Raw genomic sequence first — 18,561 nt, 5'->3', positions numbered from 1 at the left:
AGTAGAATAATATTTTGTCACAGGGTGAAAAACAGATTTTTGAGGTTATTAGAATGGGGGCTTGGGGTCCCAAGATGGAGGAATCTGGGCATGCCTTGTCCTTTTTCCTTCTCCTTCCTAGCCTCCATCTTCTGGGTGAACATTCTTTCTCCCAGCCCATTCCAACATTATTTCTCCCATTCTCCCATTCCAAATGCAGCTCTCAGCCCTTGTTCTCTCAGAAAAGCAAGCAGGCTGTGTCTGTCCTTTAACTGGGCTCCATCCCCCTGTCTGGAACCTGCCAAGGGCTCTGCCAGGAGTGGGTTCAGTATGAAGGTGGATGCAGGTATCATTATATATATGCTATATACATGTTATACATATGTGATATATATATATATATGTGTGTATATATATATATATATATATACACATATATATATGTGTGTGTATATATATATATATACACATATATATATATGTGTATATGTGTGTGTGTATATATATACATATAATATATATAATATATATATTATATAAACATATATATAATATATATTATATATTATATATTATATATATTTTATATATATATATAATATATATATTATATATATATAATATATATGTGTATATATATGTGTGTGTATATATATATATATATATATATATATATATTATATATATACTTTTAGATTGGTTTAGAGTAGAAGCTCACTGTCTAACATAGATGATAGGTATTGGGAGTTTATGGTGAATAATTTACATGTAGTTTTTAGTATAAAAAGATAACACCACTGTGCCTCAACCCAACCAGCCAGACAGACCTCGGTGGGTCGGAGAAAGAATTTTATAGATAATAGAAAAAATAAACAGCCTCAGGAACGAGAACAAAAGAATCTTGAATCCTTCTTGAACAGCCAGGCTGGGAAAAAGAAGCTTGTAGGTATCTCAGAGTCACTGTGAGCAGCAGAGATTCTGAGACCAAGGCACAGCACCTGGAGCCAGCTCTGCTCCCAACACATCGGACCCAGGGAGAGAGGGAGAGTTACCCAGTGTGAACCCGTCCTGCTGCATCAGCCACACCTTCTCTGCTTCGTACCAAACGTCCCTCGGAGCCTGGGGGAGGAGAGAGGGGAGTTGGGCAGCAGCGGGGGGAAAGCTGAGCTGAGCAAGCTGCCTTTGCCCCACTCACAGGGGCATTTCCACACCCCTGCCCATCCAGGCCTGGGGTTCCCTCCCCACCAGCCCCAGCCCACGGAATGAGAGGAGCTGAGTGAAACCAAAAACTGTCCCAAAACCCAGATAACCCCCAACACATTACCTGGTCCTTGTCCGTGCTCTCGCCTGATGCCTCCCCATCCTGCTCCTTCTCCATGCTCTTGCTCATCTCTTGGCTCCTTCCCGATGTTTCTTCAGCCTGGTCCTTGTCTGTGCTCTTGCCGATCCCTTTGCTCTCTTTCAGCATCTCTTTACCCTTCCCCAGCTCCTCCTTCACCTTCCCCACCTCTCTTCCCACATCTGTGGGCTTCTCTTGCATTCCTCCCGGCTCCCCCTTGAGAGCCTCTGGCTTGTTTGTGGCTTTTTCAGGCTTTTTGACCTCCCTCGGCTCCGGCTTGCCACCTCCAACATCTTTCTTCATCTTCTCTGGCTCTTTCCTGGCTGACAACAGCTCCCTCTGGGCCTTCCCCTTGGCTGGGGGCTCCTCGTGCCTCAGGGCTGTCCCCTTCTCCTTCTTGCTGCTCTCAAGGATTGTCCCCTTCTTGGTGGTCTCAAGGATTGTCCCTTTCTCCTTGGTGGTCTCAAGGATTGTCCCCTTCTCCTTGGTGGTCTCAAGAATTGTCCCCTTCTCCTTCTTGCTGCTTTCAGGGATTGTCCCCTTCTCCTTCTTGGTGCCCTCAGAGATTGTCCCCTTCTTCTTGGTACTCTCAGGGACTGTCCCCTTCTCCTTGGTGCTCTCAAGGATTGTCCCCTTCTCTTTGGTGCTCTCAGGGATTGTCCCCTTCTCCTTCTTGGTGTTCTCAAGGATTGTCCCCTTCTCCTTCTTGCTGCTCTCAGGGTTTGTCCCCTTGGGGGTGTCCCCTTCCTTCCCTGGCCCTTTGCTGCCACGCTGGGGGCCCTGGCTGGGTGCAGGGGCTGGAGTTGGGGGGCTGCCCCCCAGGAAAGTGTCCTTGAGGCTCTTCCTGGGCCACAAAATCTTTCCCACCTTGGGAGCCCCTGGCTGAGGGGTCTCTGCTGGTTTGGGGGTGGTCTCTGCTGGTTTGGGGGATGTTTCTGGTTTTGAGGATGTCACTGTTGGTTTGCAGGGGGTCTCTGCTCTTTTTGGGGGTGTTTCTGCCGATTTGGGGGCAGGCGCTGCTGTTTTGGGGGATGTCTCTGGTTTTTTGGGGGGTGTCTCTGCTGGGCCCGGTGCAGGGGTTTTGCTGGGGACAGTCCCCGGCACAGGGGGCAGCTCCTTGTTTGGGGGGGCTGTGGGCCCCTTGCCCCCCTGCCCCTCTGCCTTCAGCCCATTCCTCAGGGGCCCCTCGCTGCCCGCCCCTGCTCGGGGCTCTCCGTCCTTCCCCGTGGGCTGCAAGCAAAGGAGAGGAGCTGCTGTGACACCTGCGGGTGCTGCAGGGTGATGCCATGGCCTGCCTCAGTTTCCCCAGGTGTGTCCCTCACCTCTCCTTTCCCCCACCCTGAGCCCTGCTGAGTGCTGTCTGTCAGTCCTGGCATTCCAGAATGGCACGGAGTGATTGGCAGAGTTCAAAGGATGCCTTCCACCCCTAGAGGACATTGGGCCATCCAGGTGTCATTTGTCCCCTGAGACTTCTTCCCCCCCCCCTACCTGGTTGTAGCCCTCTGTGCCCCTTCCCTCCCCTCTCCCTGGGGTTAAAAGGAACAACAACCACAGTTCAGGGAGTTCTGTTGGAGCTGTTGCTGGATTCAGAGGCCTGTGTGCCAGGAATAAAGCTCTGGATCCAAACCCTCCTTTTCCTTCTTTTTCCTTCACCATCACCCTAAAGCTTCTCCACCACAGGTAAACCTGAGCTCCTGCATGCCTGGACTTGTCTCTAGCACCCAACTGCAACATCCAGGAGCCAAAGGTGTCTCCTGGGGACACCCAGATCTCCTGTGCTGATCGAGGTCCTGCCACAGACATCTTTTATGGAAAATCCTTTCCTTAGGATTTTTCCTCCTGGGAAAGCTGGGAGGCCTCAGGAACAAAATGTAAACAATGATTATCTGCTGCTGTGGAATGCAACAGGTGCATCTGGGATTGGTCTCATGTGGTTGTTTCTAATTAATGGCCAATCACAACTGGCTCGGACTCTCTGTCTGAGACAGAAGCTTTTGCTATCATTTCCTTCTTTTTCTATTCTTAGCCAGCCTTCTGATGAAATCCTTTCTTCTATGCTTTCAGCATAGTTTTAATATAATATATATCATAAAATAATAAATCAAACCTTCTGATCTGGAGTCAGATCCTCATCTCCTCCCTCATCCTCAGACCCCTGTGAACACCATCACAATGTCCCTCAGTGCTCACCTCCTCCTTGGTGCCCACCCTGCTCTCCTTTCTCCTCCTCGCCTCCTTGGCCTCCTGCTCAGTCTCCCGCACCAGCTGCTTGATGAAACCCCCGGGGATGACCGACAGGAGCAGGGGGGGAGCAGACGGGGGTGGCCCCCGGTCCTCGTCACGGATCTGGGGTGGGGAGCAGAGGAGGGTCACAGGGCAGGCACGGGGACAGGAGCCAGCACAGCCTGGTAGTGGCACAGGGCTGGGCACGGCAACATGCCCAGGCTGAGCACAGCATCCCACCCGGGCTGAGCACAGAATCCTGCCCAGGCTGAGCACAGCATCCTTGTCAGGCTGAGCACAGCACCCTGCCCAGGCTGGGAACAGCATCCTTGTCAGGCTGAGCACAGAATCCTGCCCAGGCTGAGCACAGCATCATGCCCAGGCTGAGCATAGCATCCTTGTCAGGCTGAGCACAGCGTCCTGCATCAGGGCTGGGCACAGCACCCTGCCCACGCTGAGCACAGCATCCTTGTCAGGCTGAGCACAGAATCATGCCCAGGCTGAGCACAGCACCCTGCCCACGCTGAGCACAGCATCCTTGTCAGGCTGAGCACAGAATCCTGCCCAGGCTCCTGTTGAGGGCACCAGGCTGGGTCAGGGATGCTGTGGGAGCAGAAGCACCGAGAGGAAAAGGCCAGAGAGAAGCGCCCAGACTGGTGCAGCCCCCAGACTGGTGCAGCCCCCGAGGTGCAGCAGGAGCCCACGAGCGCTGCCAACTCTGCTCTGTGCCAGCGGCCCTGGCGTGGCCACCAGAGGAACCATCCTGGCTGCAACCAGGCAAAAAGCATCTCCAGCACCACCACAGCCACATGCAGCCCTGCAGGTCTCAGGGCAAAACTAGCCCCACAGCTTTTCCAGCGGCAGCAGCAGCATCAAACCCTGCCTGCCAGGCTCACGAAAATCACACAGGCAGGCGGAAATCACTCAAACCACAACACCCAGGCTGTGAGGGAGCCCGGAGCCAGCACAAGGGAGCTGTGGGGATGTGACCCCGGGGCTGCTGCAGTGACACCCCCCAGCACTGAGCTCCCAGGCAGCCCAACAACAGCAGCAGTGCCAGGACTGAGACTTCCCTTCTGCTCCCAGAGCGCGAGGCGCGAGGAGATGGCCATGGTGGCGGCGAGGCAGGACGGTGCTGTGGGGACACACAGGGCACAGAGAGAGCAGAGAGTTAGCCAGGGGCTGCACTGGCCCCAGAGCTGTGCCAGGCTGGCAGCACCCTGACCAACTGAACAGTGGATTTGTCTTTACAAAACAAGCTGTGGGTCTGCTGGTGGGTAAAACTAGCACTGGGAGGTAAAAGAAATAATGGGAAGGGTTCCACTGATGGATGGATGGAAAAGGATATTTGTTTTTACAAATAAACTTTAGGTTTGCTGATAAACGAAATTAGGCATTGAAAGATGAAAGAAACAATGGGGAAGAAAAACTAAATTCCATAAGAATTAAAAGTTAAAAGGGAAGGTTATACATTAGAGGGAAATCTTTGGTATCAGGCATTCTGGGAAGTCTGTACCTCTCAATTACCACAGAAATGGGGAAAAACCCCTACATGCCATAAGAATTAAAAGGGAGGGTTATACATTAGAGGGAAATTTCTGGTGTCAGGTGTTTTGGGAAGTCTGTAACTCTCAAATACCTCAGCCAATGGGGAAACAGAGAAGGGAAATGTGGTCGGGAAATTGGGATAAAAAAGGTAAGCTGCATACTCCAAAAATTGGAGAGATCCCCGGGGAATGCCCCATGGCCTCTCCCTTTATTTGAATAAAGTAAAAGGGCTCCTCTATCTCCTTTTTGGACATAAACCTCCGATGTTTGTGGATTAATTTTCCTAACACCAAGCATTGCCCACCTGAGCTCATGGCACCAACTGGGGACGGGGAGGCCACCAGCAGCCACCGGGGCCCTGTGGGGAGGTGGTGGCACGCAGGGCTGGTGGCACGGGGATGATTGAAGCTGGGACCCCACAGCCCCGGGCTGGGTGGCCGCAGGAGCCCATCCGTGCCCCACTCGGGGCCGAGCGCGGCTTCACCTGTCGGGATCATTCATGCACCGAGCGCGCCGGGGCTCGGCCGTGCCTCCCCGGCAGCCGCATCTCCTTGTACAGTAAAGGGCAGGAGCGGCCAGGAGCGGGCTGGCAATGTCCCTGCCTTCCCGGGCTGGCTGCCCCACGTGCTCCCGGGCCCCCGCGCTGTCCCGGGAGAAGCGGCCCCGATGGCACCGCAGAGCCCGGAGGGGGCGAGCCACACGGCATTGTCACCCCCGCGGCCGGAGAGGGACCCTCCTCGGGGAAACTGAGGCACGGAGGGGACGTGCCTTGACCAAGCACCCAGGGTGGCACCAGGGTGGCACCAGGGTGGCACCAGCACCGCGCTCCCCCCGCTCAGGCGGACCCAGGGCGTTCGGATCGGTCCTTACTCCTGCTGCCACCCTGGTGCGTGCCACCAACCGAGGGGTCCCCAGCCAGCACCCTGCACAGGGCAGGAGCAGCGTCCCCGTCCCCATCCCCGCTCCCATCCCTGCCCTGCCGTGTTTCTTTCCCCGGCACAGCCCCACCACGCCCGGAGCCGGGGCTGCCGCTATGGCCATCCATTCCCAACTAAAAATACGGACTACAGTCCATTCCCAACTAAAAACATGGACTACAGTCCATTCCCAACTAAAAACATGGACTACAGTCCATTCCCAACTAAAAATACGGACTACAGTCCATTCCCCACTAAAAATAGCCCTCCCGGCCGAGGGGACCCCGACCCCCACCCGGGTCCCCCCAGCTCCGGTACCTGGCGGGGGCGGTGGGTGCTGGTGTCCCACACCGGCACCGGGATCCCGGCGAGCCCAGAGCGGCAGCACCGGCAGCACCGAGAGGGTCAGCGGCCGCCTCCCCCCGCCCCCGGCGCGGTGGCAGCTGAGGTGACACATGTCACTGCTAAAAATACCCGCGGCGGTGGCACCGGGGCCTCGCCTGGGGAGAGGCGGCGGCACCGCGGGGCCCTGCTGCTCCTCGGCTTCCACACGTGTGTCACCCGTGCACACCTCCGCACCCCAAAGAAACGGGGGAAACGCTGCGGTTGGGTGTGAGCCCCCCCAGAGCACCCTGGTGCCGCCCGAGGGGGACAGCCTGGGCTGGGAGCCCAGCACCCAGAGCACCCCAGTCTCCCCACCAGCCCTGAGATGGGGCAGAGCTGGAGGAGGGAGGACCTGGGAGCAGAGCTCAAAATAGCCCCTGGCACCAGCACCAGCGTGGTCAGCAGCCAGCCAGGCCAGGTGGGAGGGGAGCAGCACAGGGGACACGTGGTGACCACATGGGGAAAAGGGTGACCCCCTCAGGGCACGGCGGGACCTGTGTCCCACATGTCCCAGCTGCCAACAGCCACTCAGGCAGCATGTCACCTGCTCAGGACAAGTCCAGGGTACAGGGGCAATGTCCCCACCTTGGTCGCTCAGCATCTGACCCAAAAGCTCCATGGGTACACCCAGGGCGCTGGCACCTGCTGCCAGAATGGCTCTGGGAGTAAGAAAGCAAGCAGGATTGTCAGTCTGGAGTCCCCTGGCAGGAGAGCATCTCACCAACCCCAATCCCACCCGGGAATAGCACCGGGATGTGGTTTCCATGATCCTTCCCATGTGGCACTGCAGGGATGAGGGAGCCTGGCCACTGTTGATGGAAGGCCACCCTTGGTCACCTGTCACACACCTCCCAGTCCTGGCACAGCCAGCACATCTCACCTGCAGGACACAGCTGGTGTGTCCCTCGGAAAAACCAGCACAAACAGCATGCACAGGGCTGGGGGAAGGGACTTACCTGTGCATGGAGCAGTGGGGTCCATCCAGCACATCCCAGCACATCCCAGTCCATCCCAGTCCAGCCTCACGGCGAGCGCGGGACGGGACGGGTGACACGGAAAGAACGGGACACCGGCACACACGCAAAGGACGGTTTTTATTGGGGTCTGGTCGTAGGAGAGCAGTTTTGTACTGACCAACACACAGAAGCAGCTTAGCTGTGCCAAAATAATCCGTTAAAAAAATACTGGCGGCAAGAACCGAGTGTGGCACACCCGCCACGACGGGGCTGTAAACTCCGGGACAGTCCGTGAGGAGCGAGGCCACAGCTCGTGGCACCCTCCTCCCCACAATAAATATGGAAAGAGCCAAGTACATAAAACAAGGAATGATCTCATCGATACAATATCTAAAGTTATTTACAGATCCTGGCTTTGCTTACCATTAATTAATTACACATTTTGGACAGGTTCTCTTTCGATCGTTTCCTTCATCGCGAGTAGCTGTTCGTGTGAATCTGCTCCTTTTTGTTTTAAAGGACCTGGTGAGGCACTGGAAGTGCTCACAAATCCCCTCTCCGAGGATGCTCCTGCTTTATTCTGTTTTTCACACGCATTTTTTGGTGCCATTTCACCCACTGTCTGTTCTCTCCCTTTCCCTGAGGAGATGCTACCACAGCAAAGCCTCTTCCCAGCCCATCTCCTTTTCCAGCCTGGAAACACAGCGTGTCACACAAACCCAGACCAACCTGGCCCTGGACAAAGCCACCTTCCTGCAGCTGTCCCCAGGTTCTCTGCCAAAAAATCCCTGCCTGGACACGCCCCAGGCCAGCAGCACTGTCCCCAACACGGCACCTTTCCAGGGGTGACACTAAGGAGCCACAATGCCACCAGCACCGCCAGCTCTCCCTGCCCTCCAGGAACAGCTTGGGCTACAGCTCACCCCAAAATCCAATGGGATCAGAGAGGGAAATGGGAAAAAAGGCAGAGATTACTCCAGGGAGCACAGCAGGGATCCCTCCCTGCCCCAGGCAGCCCCTCAGCATGAAGAGAACTTCAGCAGCAGTGTGGCAATGGAAAATGCCACATTTCACCCAGAAATGCCACAGGGATCAGCCCTGACCAGCACAGACCCCCAGCACTGTGGAAACTGAGAGCACACAGCGTTACACCTCAAGTACTCCTAAAACTGCACAGGCCAGGCTCACAACTGGAATTATTTTTAGGAAATGAGCGAGCTGATAACTTCAGGGCTATTTCTGCACCTCACTGTGGGGACAGAGGTGCTGGGGTTGGCCCTGCAGATGTGCCCAGATGTGCCCATCAGAGGCAGCTCCTGGGGAGATGGCACCACAAGGGGGCCCTGCCTGGGTGTCACCCTCCCCAAACCCCAAGGGACAGTCCCTGCAGGGTCCCTGGTGGCTGCCACCCCTGAGATGTGACACCAAGCAGGGTCCTGCCCTGGCCCTGGCTCCAGGACAGTGACCTGGCACTGCTCCTGCCTTTAGGGATCAAGTGATCCCCCTGGATCACACCAAACCCATCTCCAATGAGAAGATTTTAGGTCCTGAGCCCAGCCCTGTGTCCAGGCTCTGCCTCCACTCTCTCCTTCCCCTGGGAATGACAGAGCTCGGCAATTCCCTGATGCTGAGCTGGATCAAACACCACGCTGACTCCATGCCCCAATTTAGGTCATTAATTCTCTTTAACTCAGCACAGACTCCTGTGAATAAACAGTTGCTCTGGGAATGCTGAGGGATTAAGGAGAAATTTGGAAATATCCCATCAAAGGGGTGGATTTGCAGGAGTTTTCCACCTGAGATGAGCCTGGAGTCCCTGTGCTGGGAGAGAAGGGCAGCACAGGCTCGGGAAATCCATCCCTACTTTGTCATGAAAAACAGAATAAAGCTGGCTGATCCTGCTTGAAAGGAGCTGCCACTTCCATACACATATGGAGCAGAAATTCTGTGGAATGTCAGAAGTTGGAGAAACATGTATTTAATAAATAATATAAAATGCTTTTTTTCTGTTAAAATAGAATTCTCGGGTTTATACCTACAGAGCATAGCAACCTTTACATAAACAAAATAAAGCTGAGTCTGTGATGATTAGTTTAACACAAAATAAAAATACAATTTAACAATAGTATTAAAACAGCCGATGTTCCATCCACACAATATGTACACCATGGAATAGAAACCAACAGGAAACAAAAGTAGATTATCTTGAAACTCCTCAGACATTTGGATATACATCTTTTCTCTGTATATTTTAGATATTTTCCTTTTTTCTTTTTTTTTTACAATATTAAAATTAATACTATGCTTTGTCAAAATACGCTTTTCAGATTTTTTTAATTTGTAGAACTGACTCATTCCTTATATTAATCAACACCACTAGAATTATTTCTTGCCTACTGTACACTTCAAGCAGTCCCTCCCCTGGGGATATTTCGGGTGCAAACACCCCAGAGGCGCAGGAGCAGTGTCACTGCCACGTGCTGGGGGGGTGACACTGCCCTGCCAGGGGCTGCAGGACATGGATATGGACATGGGATCAAGGAATGTGCTCCCAGAGCTGACCAGCTGCCAGGGAAAGAGCAACTCGGAGCTCCAGGGGTTTCACTGCTCATGAGCTGATTCCCTGCAGAGCCCAGGAGTGATGGTGATGGTGCTGGGGCTGGTCCTGCTCAGGGAGCATCAACCCCCAGAGCTCCTCTGGGCAGGGTCACAACCAAAACAAGTTCTTTTTTAGCACAAACCTGTGTTGTTTCCACCACCTCCACACTGGGCTGCAAACACCTGATTTATCCTGATTTATCTCAAAGCCAAATGTAACCTCACAATTTAATTTTTTGGGGTTTTCCCCCCTTGGTAGAAGTGGGAGAGGAAAATCTTCCACTGGGTTTCTAAAGGGGAGGTGCTGAATGACAGAATGATGGAATATCCTGAGCTGGAAGGGACCCAAAGGGATCATCAGAGTCCAACTCCTGTCTGTGCTCAGGGCAGCCCCATGAAATTCAGGAAAACTCGGATGTGACTATCCCCCAAGCTGCTGTCTCCCTACCTGCCAGGCTTCCCTTCCCAGACACACTTCCAGCTATTATTAGCCTGCTCCAAGAATTTCTGAAGCCTGCTGGGGGGTGGGGGAACATACCAGGAATGTCAATCCCAGCTGGATGCACTCCAGCACTACTCCAGCTTCTCTCACAGCAGCACTTTGGGAAGAACCCGTGAGCCTGCAGCCGAGGCTCTGCTGGACCGGGGACAAGAACACAAAAAAAGCTCAAACACAACCAAGAGGAAGAAGATTCACACTTGGAGAAGTGGATGGCCAACACTTGGATGAAGGATTGGAAAAAAAAAAAAAAAAAAAAAAAACCACAAAAAACCAAAAAACACCCCACAGTAAATGCTCCTTTAACAGTTTCATGAATTTGCAAAATAATTAGCAAATAAATGAGAGACCCTAAACACACAGCCAAAGACCCTCCTGCAGATTAACACCACCAGGAATCTTTGTCCAAAACAAAAGTTTCAGAGACTCTGGTTCCTACACCAGGAAGGAGCAGTGTGGGGCAGCATCCAGGATTTTCTGTTTGGAGGGTGCAATTCCAGCTCTCCCTCCACACAGAGCCCCATCTCTCACTGGGATCCCACCTTTGTTCAGGAGTTTGTCACTGTGATAACCTCTTCCCTCCTAGCTGCACAGTTAGATACAAGTCACAAAAATAAAGCTATTATCAATTGTCAATAAATCACAGCTGGCTAAAGAAATCCAAATCTTTTCCTGCCCCTCCCACTGCAGGTTGGACGGAGCAGCAAAGACCACAATAATGAGAATATTCCAGGGCCATCCCAACCCCATCACATTTCAAAATAAAGGTATTTCCCTAAGACAATATACAGCCTTCATTTCATATAAAATCTCTGGGTTTGAGGCACAATTTCCCAGCTGATGACCTGTTCCTCCCTCACTGACAACCGGAATCTGCTGACAGGGAGGGAGAGTGAAATCCAGCCATGGAAAATAACTGAAGGAGAAGAATGGGACTGAGCAGGGAATAAGAAAGTGAAAACAAGTTACACAAGAACTGTGAGAAGGTTTTGACACCATCTGAGGGCTTTTTTCTAAATCAAGGAGAAAAATACGAGCATTGCATGGTATTGTAGGGAAAGCTGAACCACAGCCAGGAGGAGGCATTTTTTATCCCAAACATTTTTTAAATACCACACAAAGAATCATGGGATTATTTTAGGTCAGAAAAGACCTCCAAGATCATCAAGTCCAACCTCTGACCAATCACCTCTGACACTGCTCCTTACAGAGGAGCTGAGATGCTCAACAGGAATGACAGAGAGCCTGGTGCTGTTTATACAGAATAATTTAGAAAATAAATAAAGGGGGGGGGGGAAATAAATCACTGAAAGAAACCACTTTCTCAGGGGGGGCATTTTCCAGAATGCATTTTCCCTTTGGTGCAGCCCCAGGTGGTCAGCCAGGGTTTGCACAAGCCGTGCAGCAAACCCAGCTCCCATGCAGAAGCAAACAGAGCCACTTTTACTACTTCTCTCCAAGGAACTCTGTGGTGATCTGACAGCCACACACGCTCGACAAACCATGCACAACTTCTACTCCCACCGACACAGGCACAGCTCCACTCTCTCCAGGGACTGTGAGAGCTGCACCTCTGCAGCTGGGCAGAAAAATCCTCTCTAAGCCGTTCACTGAATTGGAAAAACAGCTTAAAAATTCCAGCCCTGACCTCTCTCTTAGAAACCACCACAACACCCAGCTTGGGGAAGCTGTGGGACAGCTCAGGATGAGATCTTTCCTTCAGCAAGACTTTGCACCCTGATGCCTCAGGTGGAATTAACATAAACCTGGCATTTGATCGGCTCCTCCACGCTCAGTTTTCTCACACTGCTTTCACTGTGGGCACTTTGAACTCTTCAGAACAGAAAATAAGAGATCCTTTCCCAAGCTGAGCTGTGATATGTGCACAAACCTCCTGGGCCGGGCTCCAGGGGATTTTTGGGGATTTTTGGGGATTTCTAGGCTAGGGGAACACACCTGTGTACAGCAGAGGAGCATCCCAAGTCCCAGGACTGAGGAGTGATCCGGGTTACGTACCGAGGTACCCACACACACCTGAACCCAGCACATGCTCTAGAATGCACTGGATTTGAATCATTTCTTTTTAATTTTTTTTTTTAAAAAGTGCAGTTGACCTGAAATGGAAAAGAACTGTCTTTTATGTTCACTGTAAACTTGTCAAAAGGAATCTGCTCTTTAAAAACTGTGCTAAAATAGTCAATTTATACAACAGAGCACTAGATGAAGCTACCATAAATTCCTCTTCACCAATTATTACTCTATTGTGTCAGTTATAGTACTGCATATACGTAGAAGAAGCAAAACTGGTGGTAGCTACTATTAGTGAGTACAACAAACCCAGGGAATAATTCGAGTTCAACGCTCCCATGAAGTAGCAATAACATTTAAACCACAGGACAGTTAAGGATTTCAGTACTTTGAAGTGCATCAGAGAGTCACACTGTTGATCATCAGCAGTATGGAGCAAGGTTATCAGAGAGAGTCAGCAGTAACGCTCGGGGAGGACACGGCAACACCACAGAGCGAGGGGGGGCACCCACCACGGTCCGCCGGTGTCACCACGGCAGTGTCACCCCCCTGCCAGCCAGGCCACGGCAGGGACAAAGCCTCTTCCCTCATCCTTCCTTCCATCAGTAGTTCCAGAGGGACGCAGCCTCGCCGGGGGTGTGGAGCAAGGAGCAGCCTCTGGGCTTGGTGACCTCCAGCGCTGCTGCTGCTGCTGCTGCTGCTGCTGCTGCCAGGGGCAGGGTCCCCCCCTGCTGCAGACACAGAGTCCTGACGTGATCCCAACGCTGTAAACATGGAGCTCCTCCTCCTCCTCCTCCTCCTCCAGGCACATCCCGCCTCCGGCGCTGCACAAAGTCATTCGTTCGCAAGGATTCTGGGACGCTCTGCAGGTTCACCAAGCAGCTCTCCCTGCGGGAAGGTGGTGGGTGTCTCCTACAGCCCGTTGCTGTTCCTGTGGCTGAGCGGGGGCTTGGACAGCTCCACCACCGTGGAGCGGGATTTGTTGAGGAACTTTGGAGCCCGGCGCAGCAACCTCTGGGCCTCGGTGAACGCCTCTGTCAGCTCCTTCTTCCACTGCACAAACTCGGGGTCACTCTGCAAGACAGAAAGAATTTGGCACTTTCAACCAGTGTCGTGTCCTGTCACCATATTTCTCTTCACAGAGAAAAGCAAGGCACAATTCTTCCCAAGAATATTTCTGGGTTTCACGTTCTCCAAACCTCAGAGAAAGGAAAAACAGTTCTGATCTCATCTGCTGTGTTTGTTCACATTATGGAAGATAGGTTATCTGAAGAGAATTGGTAATTAGATTCTGGTGTGAGTGTTTTGATTCGCTGACCAGGTGAGAGGAATAGTGGATTTATCCTTCCATACAAGCTGTGGGTCTGCTGGTAGATAAAACCAGGACTGGGAGATAAAACCAGCACTGGGAGATAAAAGAAACAATGGGAAGGACTCCACTGATTGATGAATGGAAAAAGAGACTTGCTTTTACAAATAAACTTTAGGTTTGCTGATAAACTAAATCAGACATTGAAAATAAAAGAATCAATGGGAAAGGAAAACTCTTAAATTCCATAAGAATTAAAAGTTAAAAGGGAGGGTTGTACATTAGAGGGGAATCTTTGGTATTGGGCAGTCTGTACCTCTCAAGTACCTCAGAAATGGGGAAAGAGAGAAGGGAAATGTGGCTGGGAAATTGGGATAAAAAGGAAGGCTGCATCCTCCAAAAATTGGAGAGACCCCAGGGGAATGCCCATGGCCTCTCCCTTTATTCAAATAAAATAAACGGACTCCTCTGTCTCCTTTTTGGACATAAACCTCTGGTGTTTGTGGACTAATTTTCCTAACACAGGTGTGTGTGTGTGTCAAGACTGTTGGCTGACAGTCACAAGACTCAGGGCAGGCGAGTGCAGTTGAGTGCTTGGCAGATTCAGTTTAGATGTAATCTAATATAGTATAGAATACATAGTATAACATAGTATAATAAAGTAATTAATTAGCCTTCTGATACCAATGGAGTCCTCCTCATCATTCCTCTCCTTCATCAGGGGCAAAAATAACTCTGATATTCTCTGTCAGGCAGCACTTTAGGGAAGAGATTTTAATTTTCCAAAGGAATGAGCAACATGGGTGCTGCCCATGTGCAATTCTCCATCACCCCAATGCAAGCTGGTACAATGTTTAGAGGATTTGATCACTCCCCCTTCCACACATGAGCTCCAGGAGCTGCCCACAGTGAGACACGAGCCAACGAGGCCCTTGGAGCTTGAGAAGTTTGGGAGTTTTTAGCTATTTAATAAACCCAACTCATCTTGTCCCAAATACCACTGAAATCCATGACAAGCTGCAGGTTTCCTGCTTTCAGAACTCAAGGGTGATAAACATTGGTATTTTATCAGCACTTGGCTCTGCTTCACCAAGTGCCTTAATTAACATGCAACAGGATGAGCAGAAAAACTTGTCAATTGTTTATCATATGCAAAACAATCTCATCAAGTTATCAAAAAATCAAGTCTTACCTCACACTGTAGGACAAACTGTTTTCCTCCTTTAATTCTCAGTAAGATGCATTTCTTATCTTTAATTTGTGTTTCTTCAACAGATACTATTTGTTCCATTGTCAGCAGGTTTTGCTGCAGCATTTGCAAAAGAGCAGAGAATTAATTGAAAAAAAAATGCTGTTGCCCATCAAATAAAGCCACTATCTCATTTTCCTGGACTATCCACATGAATTAAGTGATGAACATTAAATGTCATTATACAAACATTTATTTCTGAAGGCTGGGTCATGAACTAAAGATAGATAGTAAGGTAAGAGAGAGATTTACAAGGGGGTTGGTTGCTTCAACAGTGACAACGAAATATCAGTTCTAAAAGCCAGTAATGACAGCATGAAATAAGAATCTACAAATAGGTGTGTCTGCAAACAGAAAATTAACTATTTTCCCTCAAGAGTTGCATATAATTTGATACATTTTTCAAGCATTACTGTTATTACCCAAAAAAAGGCAATTTCACTACTTCAAAGAGCTGAAAGGGAATATTTCAGCACTGAATACTTACAAAGAGAATATACACAACAGTGTGCAGGAAAACTCTCCCTATGGACTGCAGAGTACACAATGTCTCAAATTCCAAATGCTTCCTTAATTTAAATATCCAAATTATCTGCCCTGCACATGAGCACAGCTGGGCTACACTACAGCCACTATAGCATTTTCTTGGAAACAAAATGCTATAGCATTTATCACCTTACCAGTTTGTGTTTTTTTGTATAAATAGTCCAGAGGTCCTAAATGAGAAACAACACCATCAACTACCAAAATCCTTTAAAAACACAACAAAGCAAACAAAGGATTCTCAAGACAACTTTACATCTCCTGCGTGCAGTGTAAGCTACGTGTTAACTACAGTGAGACAGGAGATACTCAAAGGGGGTTTTACTCAGAGAAAACTCTTTCACTAGGAGAGCTCCTGGGCTCTCCAGGTGTGTCCCAGCTCCAGCTGCCTTCCAGCAGAGCTCCCAGGGCCCCTCACTCACCCGGGACTCTCCTTCTCCTCGCCACTCCAGCCGGTTGGGGAAGAGGTAAAAGTAACGCCTCTGCCACTGAGTCAGGAAGGGGTTCCCCAGCTTGAGCATGTAGCCATGCATGATACAGTCCTTCCCCAGGGCATAATCTAAACCAAGAGGAGAAGTTAGCAAAGTGACAGGAGATGCAGCTGAAAGCATTCTGACAGAGCTCTGTGCCGAGGGGATGGAGCCCCGGACCCGCCATGCCCTCGGCAGGTTCAGATATCACACACAAACCCCCAGCCCTGTTCAGATATCACACACAAACCCCCAGCTCTGTTCAGATATCACACACAAACCCCCAGCCCTGTTCAGATATCACACACAAACCCCCAGCTCTGTTCAGATATCACACACAAACCCCCAGCTCTGTTCAGATCACACACACAAACCCCCAGCTCTGTTCAGATCACACACAAACCCCCAGCTCTGTTCAGATATCACACACAAACCCCCAGCTCTGTTCAGATACCACACACAAACCCCCAGCTCTGTTCAAATCACACACTCAGCCCCAGCTCTGCCCTAACTGCACAGCTGCTGTGGCTGCAGAGCAGGGAACAAGGACAGGTCCTGGCTCTTAAAGTATCTCACTGGAGGAAGTTTTAAAAGCGCTGAATGTTGCTCTCCAAAGCTTGGGGGTTTGATGCAACACCCCCGTGCAAGCTGCAGTTTGCTGTGCAAAACCTCCTGGGGCCCTTCCCAGCTCCTGGGCAAGGAAATCAAACCCCACAGACTGGGATGGTGGGGAGGCACAGGGTGCCCAGAGAAGCTGGGGCTGCCCCATGATCCCCGGAAATGTCCAAGGCCAGGTTGGACAGGGCTTGGAGCAACCTGGGACAGTGGAAGGCATCCCTGCCCATAGCAGGGAATGGGACTGGATGGGCTTTAAAATCCTTTCCAACCCAAACCATTCCAGGACTCTATGATTCCATGAATCTCTTTCCAAAGCCTGATGTCATCATTCAGCATTTCATAACATTAAGAATCATCTTAAGCAACATGACAGCGATTAAACAAATCCTAACAATTCCTGGGAATGACGGCAATGGGAGAACTCCAAACCCAGGAATTACTACCTAGCAGCAAAATATGAGAGAAGTGTAAGGACAGATTACCTTCCTCGTGGCCAAGCTGCTTATTTTTAGCCCTTTTTCTGGCCTCAATTTTATCTGTGTCTGCATTTACTGCATCATAAACAGTTTCTGCTACTTCTTGCTGCCAACGCTCCGATATTACCAGAGGGAAGTTCTTATATAACTCCTGGTCACTATCAAGCAACTTGCAAGAGAAAAACAACAAAAAACCCAACATTTTAATAACTTTCACTACTCTTATCCCCAACAGTTAATAGTTACCCATGCAACAGCATTATTTTACACGATGGATTGAACTAAAACCTTCACAAAACAAACAGATGCAAGCAAGAGAAGCACAGACACTAACTTAAGCAGAGATATTAATTTATGTGCAGAGAACAGGCCACCTGCTCAAAACTTGTTTGGTTTGATAGCTCCAAAATCCTCACTCAACACTGCCCCATAACGCTCTCTAGACATTTAAAGAACTACTCCAATGTAAGCAGCAGTAATCTTAATTTTGTTGCACAAAAACTTCCCCAACCCAAAAACTCCATGAATACGTGAAAAGATACCTTTTCCACAGCAATGCCTTCCATGCTTCCACAGCCTGGTTTTATATTCTTAATAACTAACCCTCAGAATTCATCAGCATGTGCTGCAGATGTCAAATGTACTGGCATAAGGATTCTTTTCTCCACTAATACTTTGACTACTTAAATTGAATTGCACTGAAGAAAATCAGGAAAAAAATTCCTTCACCAGAAGGGTTTCCCAGCACTGAGCAGGGCAGCAGTGAAGTGCCCATGCCTGGAGGAGATTAAAGCTGTGTGGATGCAGCACCAACAGCTGCAGAACAGCCTGATTCTCCTGCTCAGCCAGGCCAGACCCTCCTGGAATAGATATTCTCCTCTTTTTCAGAGATCCATGCTATATCCCAGCAGGAAAATACACACCCAGAAAATCTCCAAGGAAGGGGGAACAGCCACAGGCATCCCCTGAGGGCTTCCCCCTCATAACCCAAAGTTCATGAGCTCTTCTGGGGCCCACGGGACATTCTGCAGGATAAATAAAACCCAAGGGAGCAGGGAGGAGAGCAAACTCGGTGGTGCCCAGGGCTGCTGGCACCTGGCTGGCAGCTGACTCAGGCAGGAATCCTGCTGTCCCCTCTGGAAGCCTGTGACACCCAGAGGGGCTGTGCTGTCCCTCCCTGACTCACCCCCCCAAGGGTAAATTTATCCCCTGAGCTATGAGATTCTGAGATCAAACTGGACATGACACAGCAATGACCTGCTGGTGATTCACATTCCAGGACAGCAATCATGTTATTGAGAATCTCTGAGCCTCCCAAGAAATAAAAAGGCTCCCTGGTTCTTCCTTGCAAAATGTTCCTCTGAATCCTGGCACTGCAGAATTACAGGGGACTGGAATCCTGCCAGGCTAACATTGATGCTGAAG

General features: G+C 50.4%; 2 protein-coding genes across 2 annotated transcripts in view; both read right to left on the bottom strand.

Annotated features, from left to right (window-relative positions):
- The window catches only part of MYO18B (myosin XVIIIB), a 72,934-nt gene extending 59,652 nt beyond the window's left edge, over positions 1-13,282 (bottom strand). Inside the window, exons 1-7 of the mRNA XM_058037245.1 lie at positions 13,224-13,282; positions 6,976-7,049; positions 6,325-6,549; positions 4,585-4,676; positions 3,509-3,664; positions 1,304-2,548; positions 1,032-1,098 (exon numbers count right to left, since the gene is read on the bottom strand). Of these exons, the coding sequence (XP_057893228.1) occupies positions 1,032-1,098; positions 1,304-2,548; positions 3,509-3,664; positions 4,585-4,676; positions 6,325-6,549; positions 6,976-7,049; positions 13,224-13,282 (1,918 nt within the window). The remainder of the gene's footprint in view (positions 1-1,031; positions 1,099-1,303; positions 2,549-3,508; positions 3,665-4,584; positions 4,677-6,324; positions 6,550-6,975; positions 7,050-13,223) is intronic.
- The window catches only part of GRK3 (G protein-coupled receptor kinase 3), a 61,434-nt gene continuing 50,338 nt past the window's right edge, over positions 7,466-18,561 (bottom strand). The window contains exons 18-21 of the mRNA XM_058036803.1: positions 17,143-17,305; positions 15,995-16,131; positions 14,973-15,086; positions 7,466-13,545 (exon numbers count right to left, since the gene is read on the bottom strand). Of these exons, the coding sequence (XP_057892786.1) occupies positions 13,384-13,545; positions 14,973-15,086; positions 15,995-16,131; positions 17,143-17,305 (576 nt within the window). The 3' untranslated portion in view covers positions 7,466-13,383. The remainder of the gene's footprint in view (positions 13,546-14,972; positions 15,087-15,994; positions 16,132-17,142; positions 17,306-18,561) is intronic.

The sequence above is a fragment of the Melospiza georgiana genome, chromosome 18 (genome assembly GCF_028018845.1).
Source record: "Melospiza georgiana isolate bMelGeo1 chromosome 18, bMelGeo1.pri, whole genome shotgun sequence".
Taxonomy (NCBI): domain Eukaryota; kingdom Metazoa; phylum Chordata; class Aves; order Passeriformes; family Passerellidae; genus Melospiza; species Melospiza georgiana.
The sequence above is the reverse complement of the archived record's forward strand: the minus strand, read 5'-3'. Positions and strand labels throughout refer to the sequence as shown.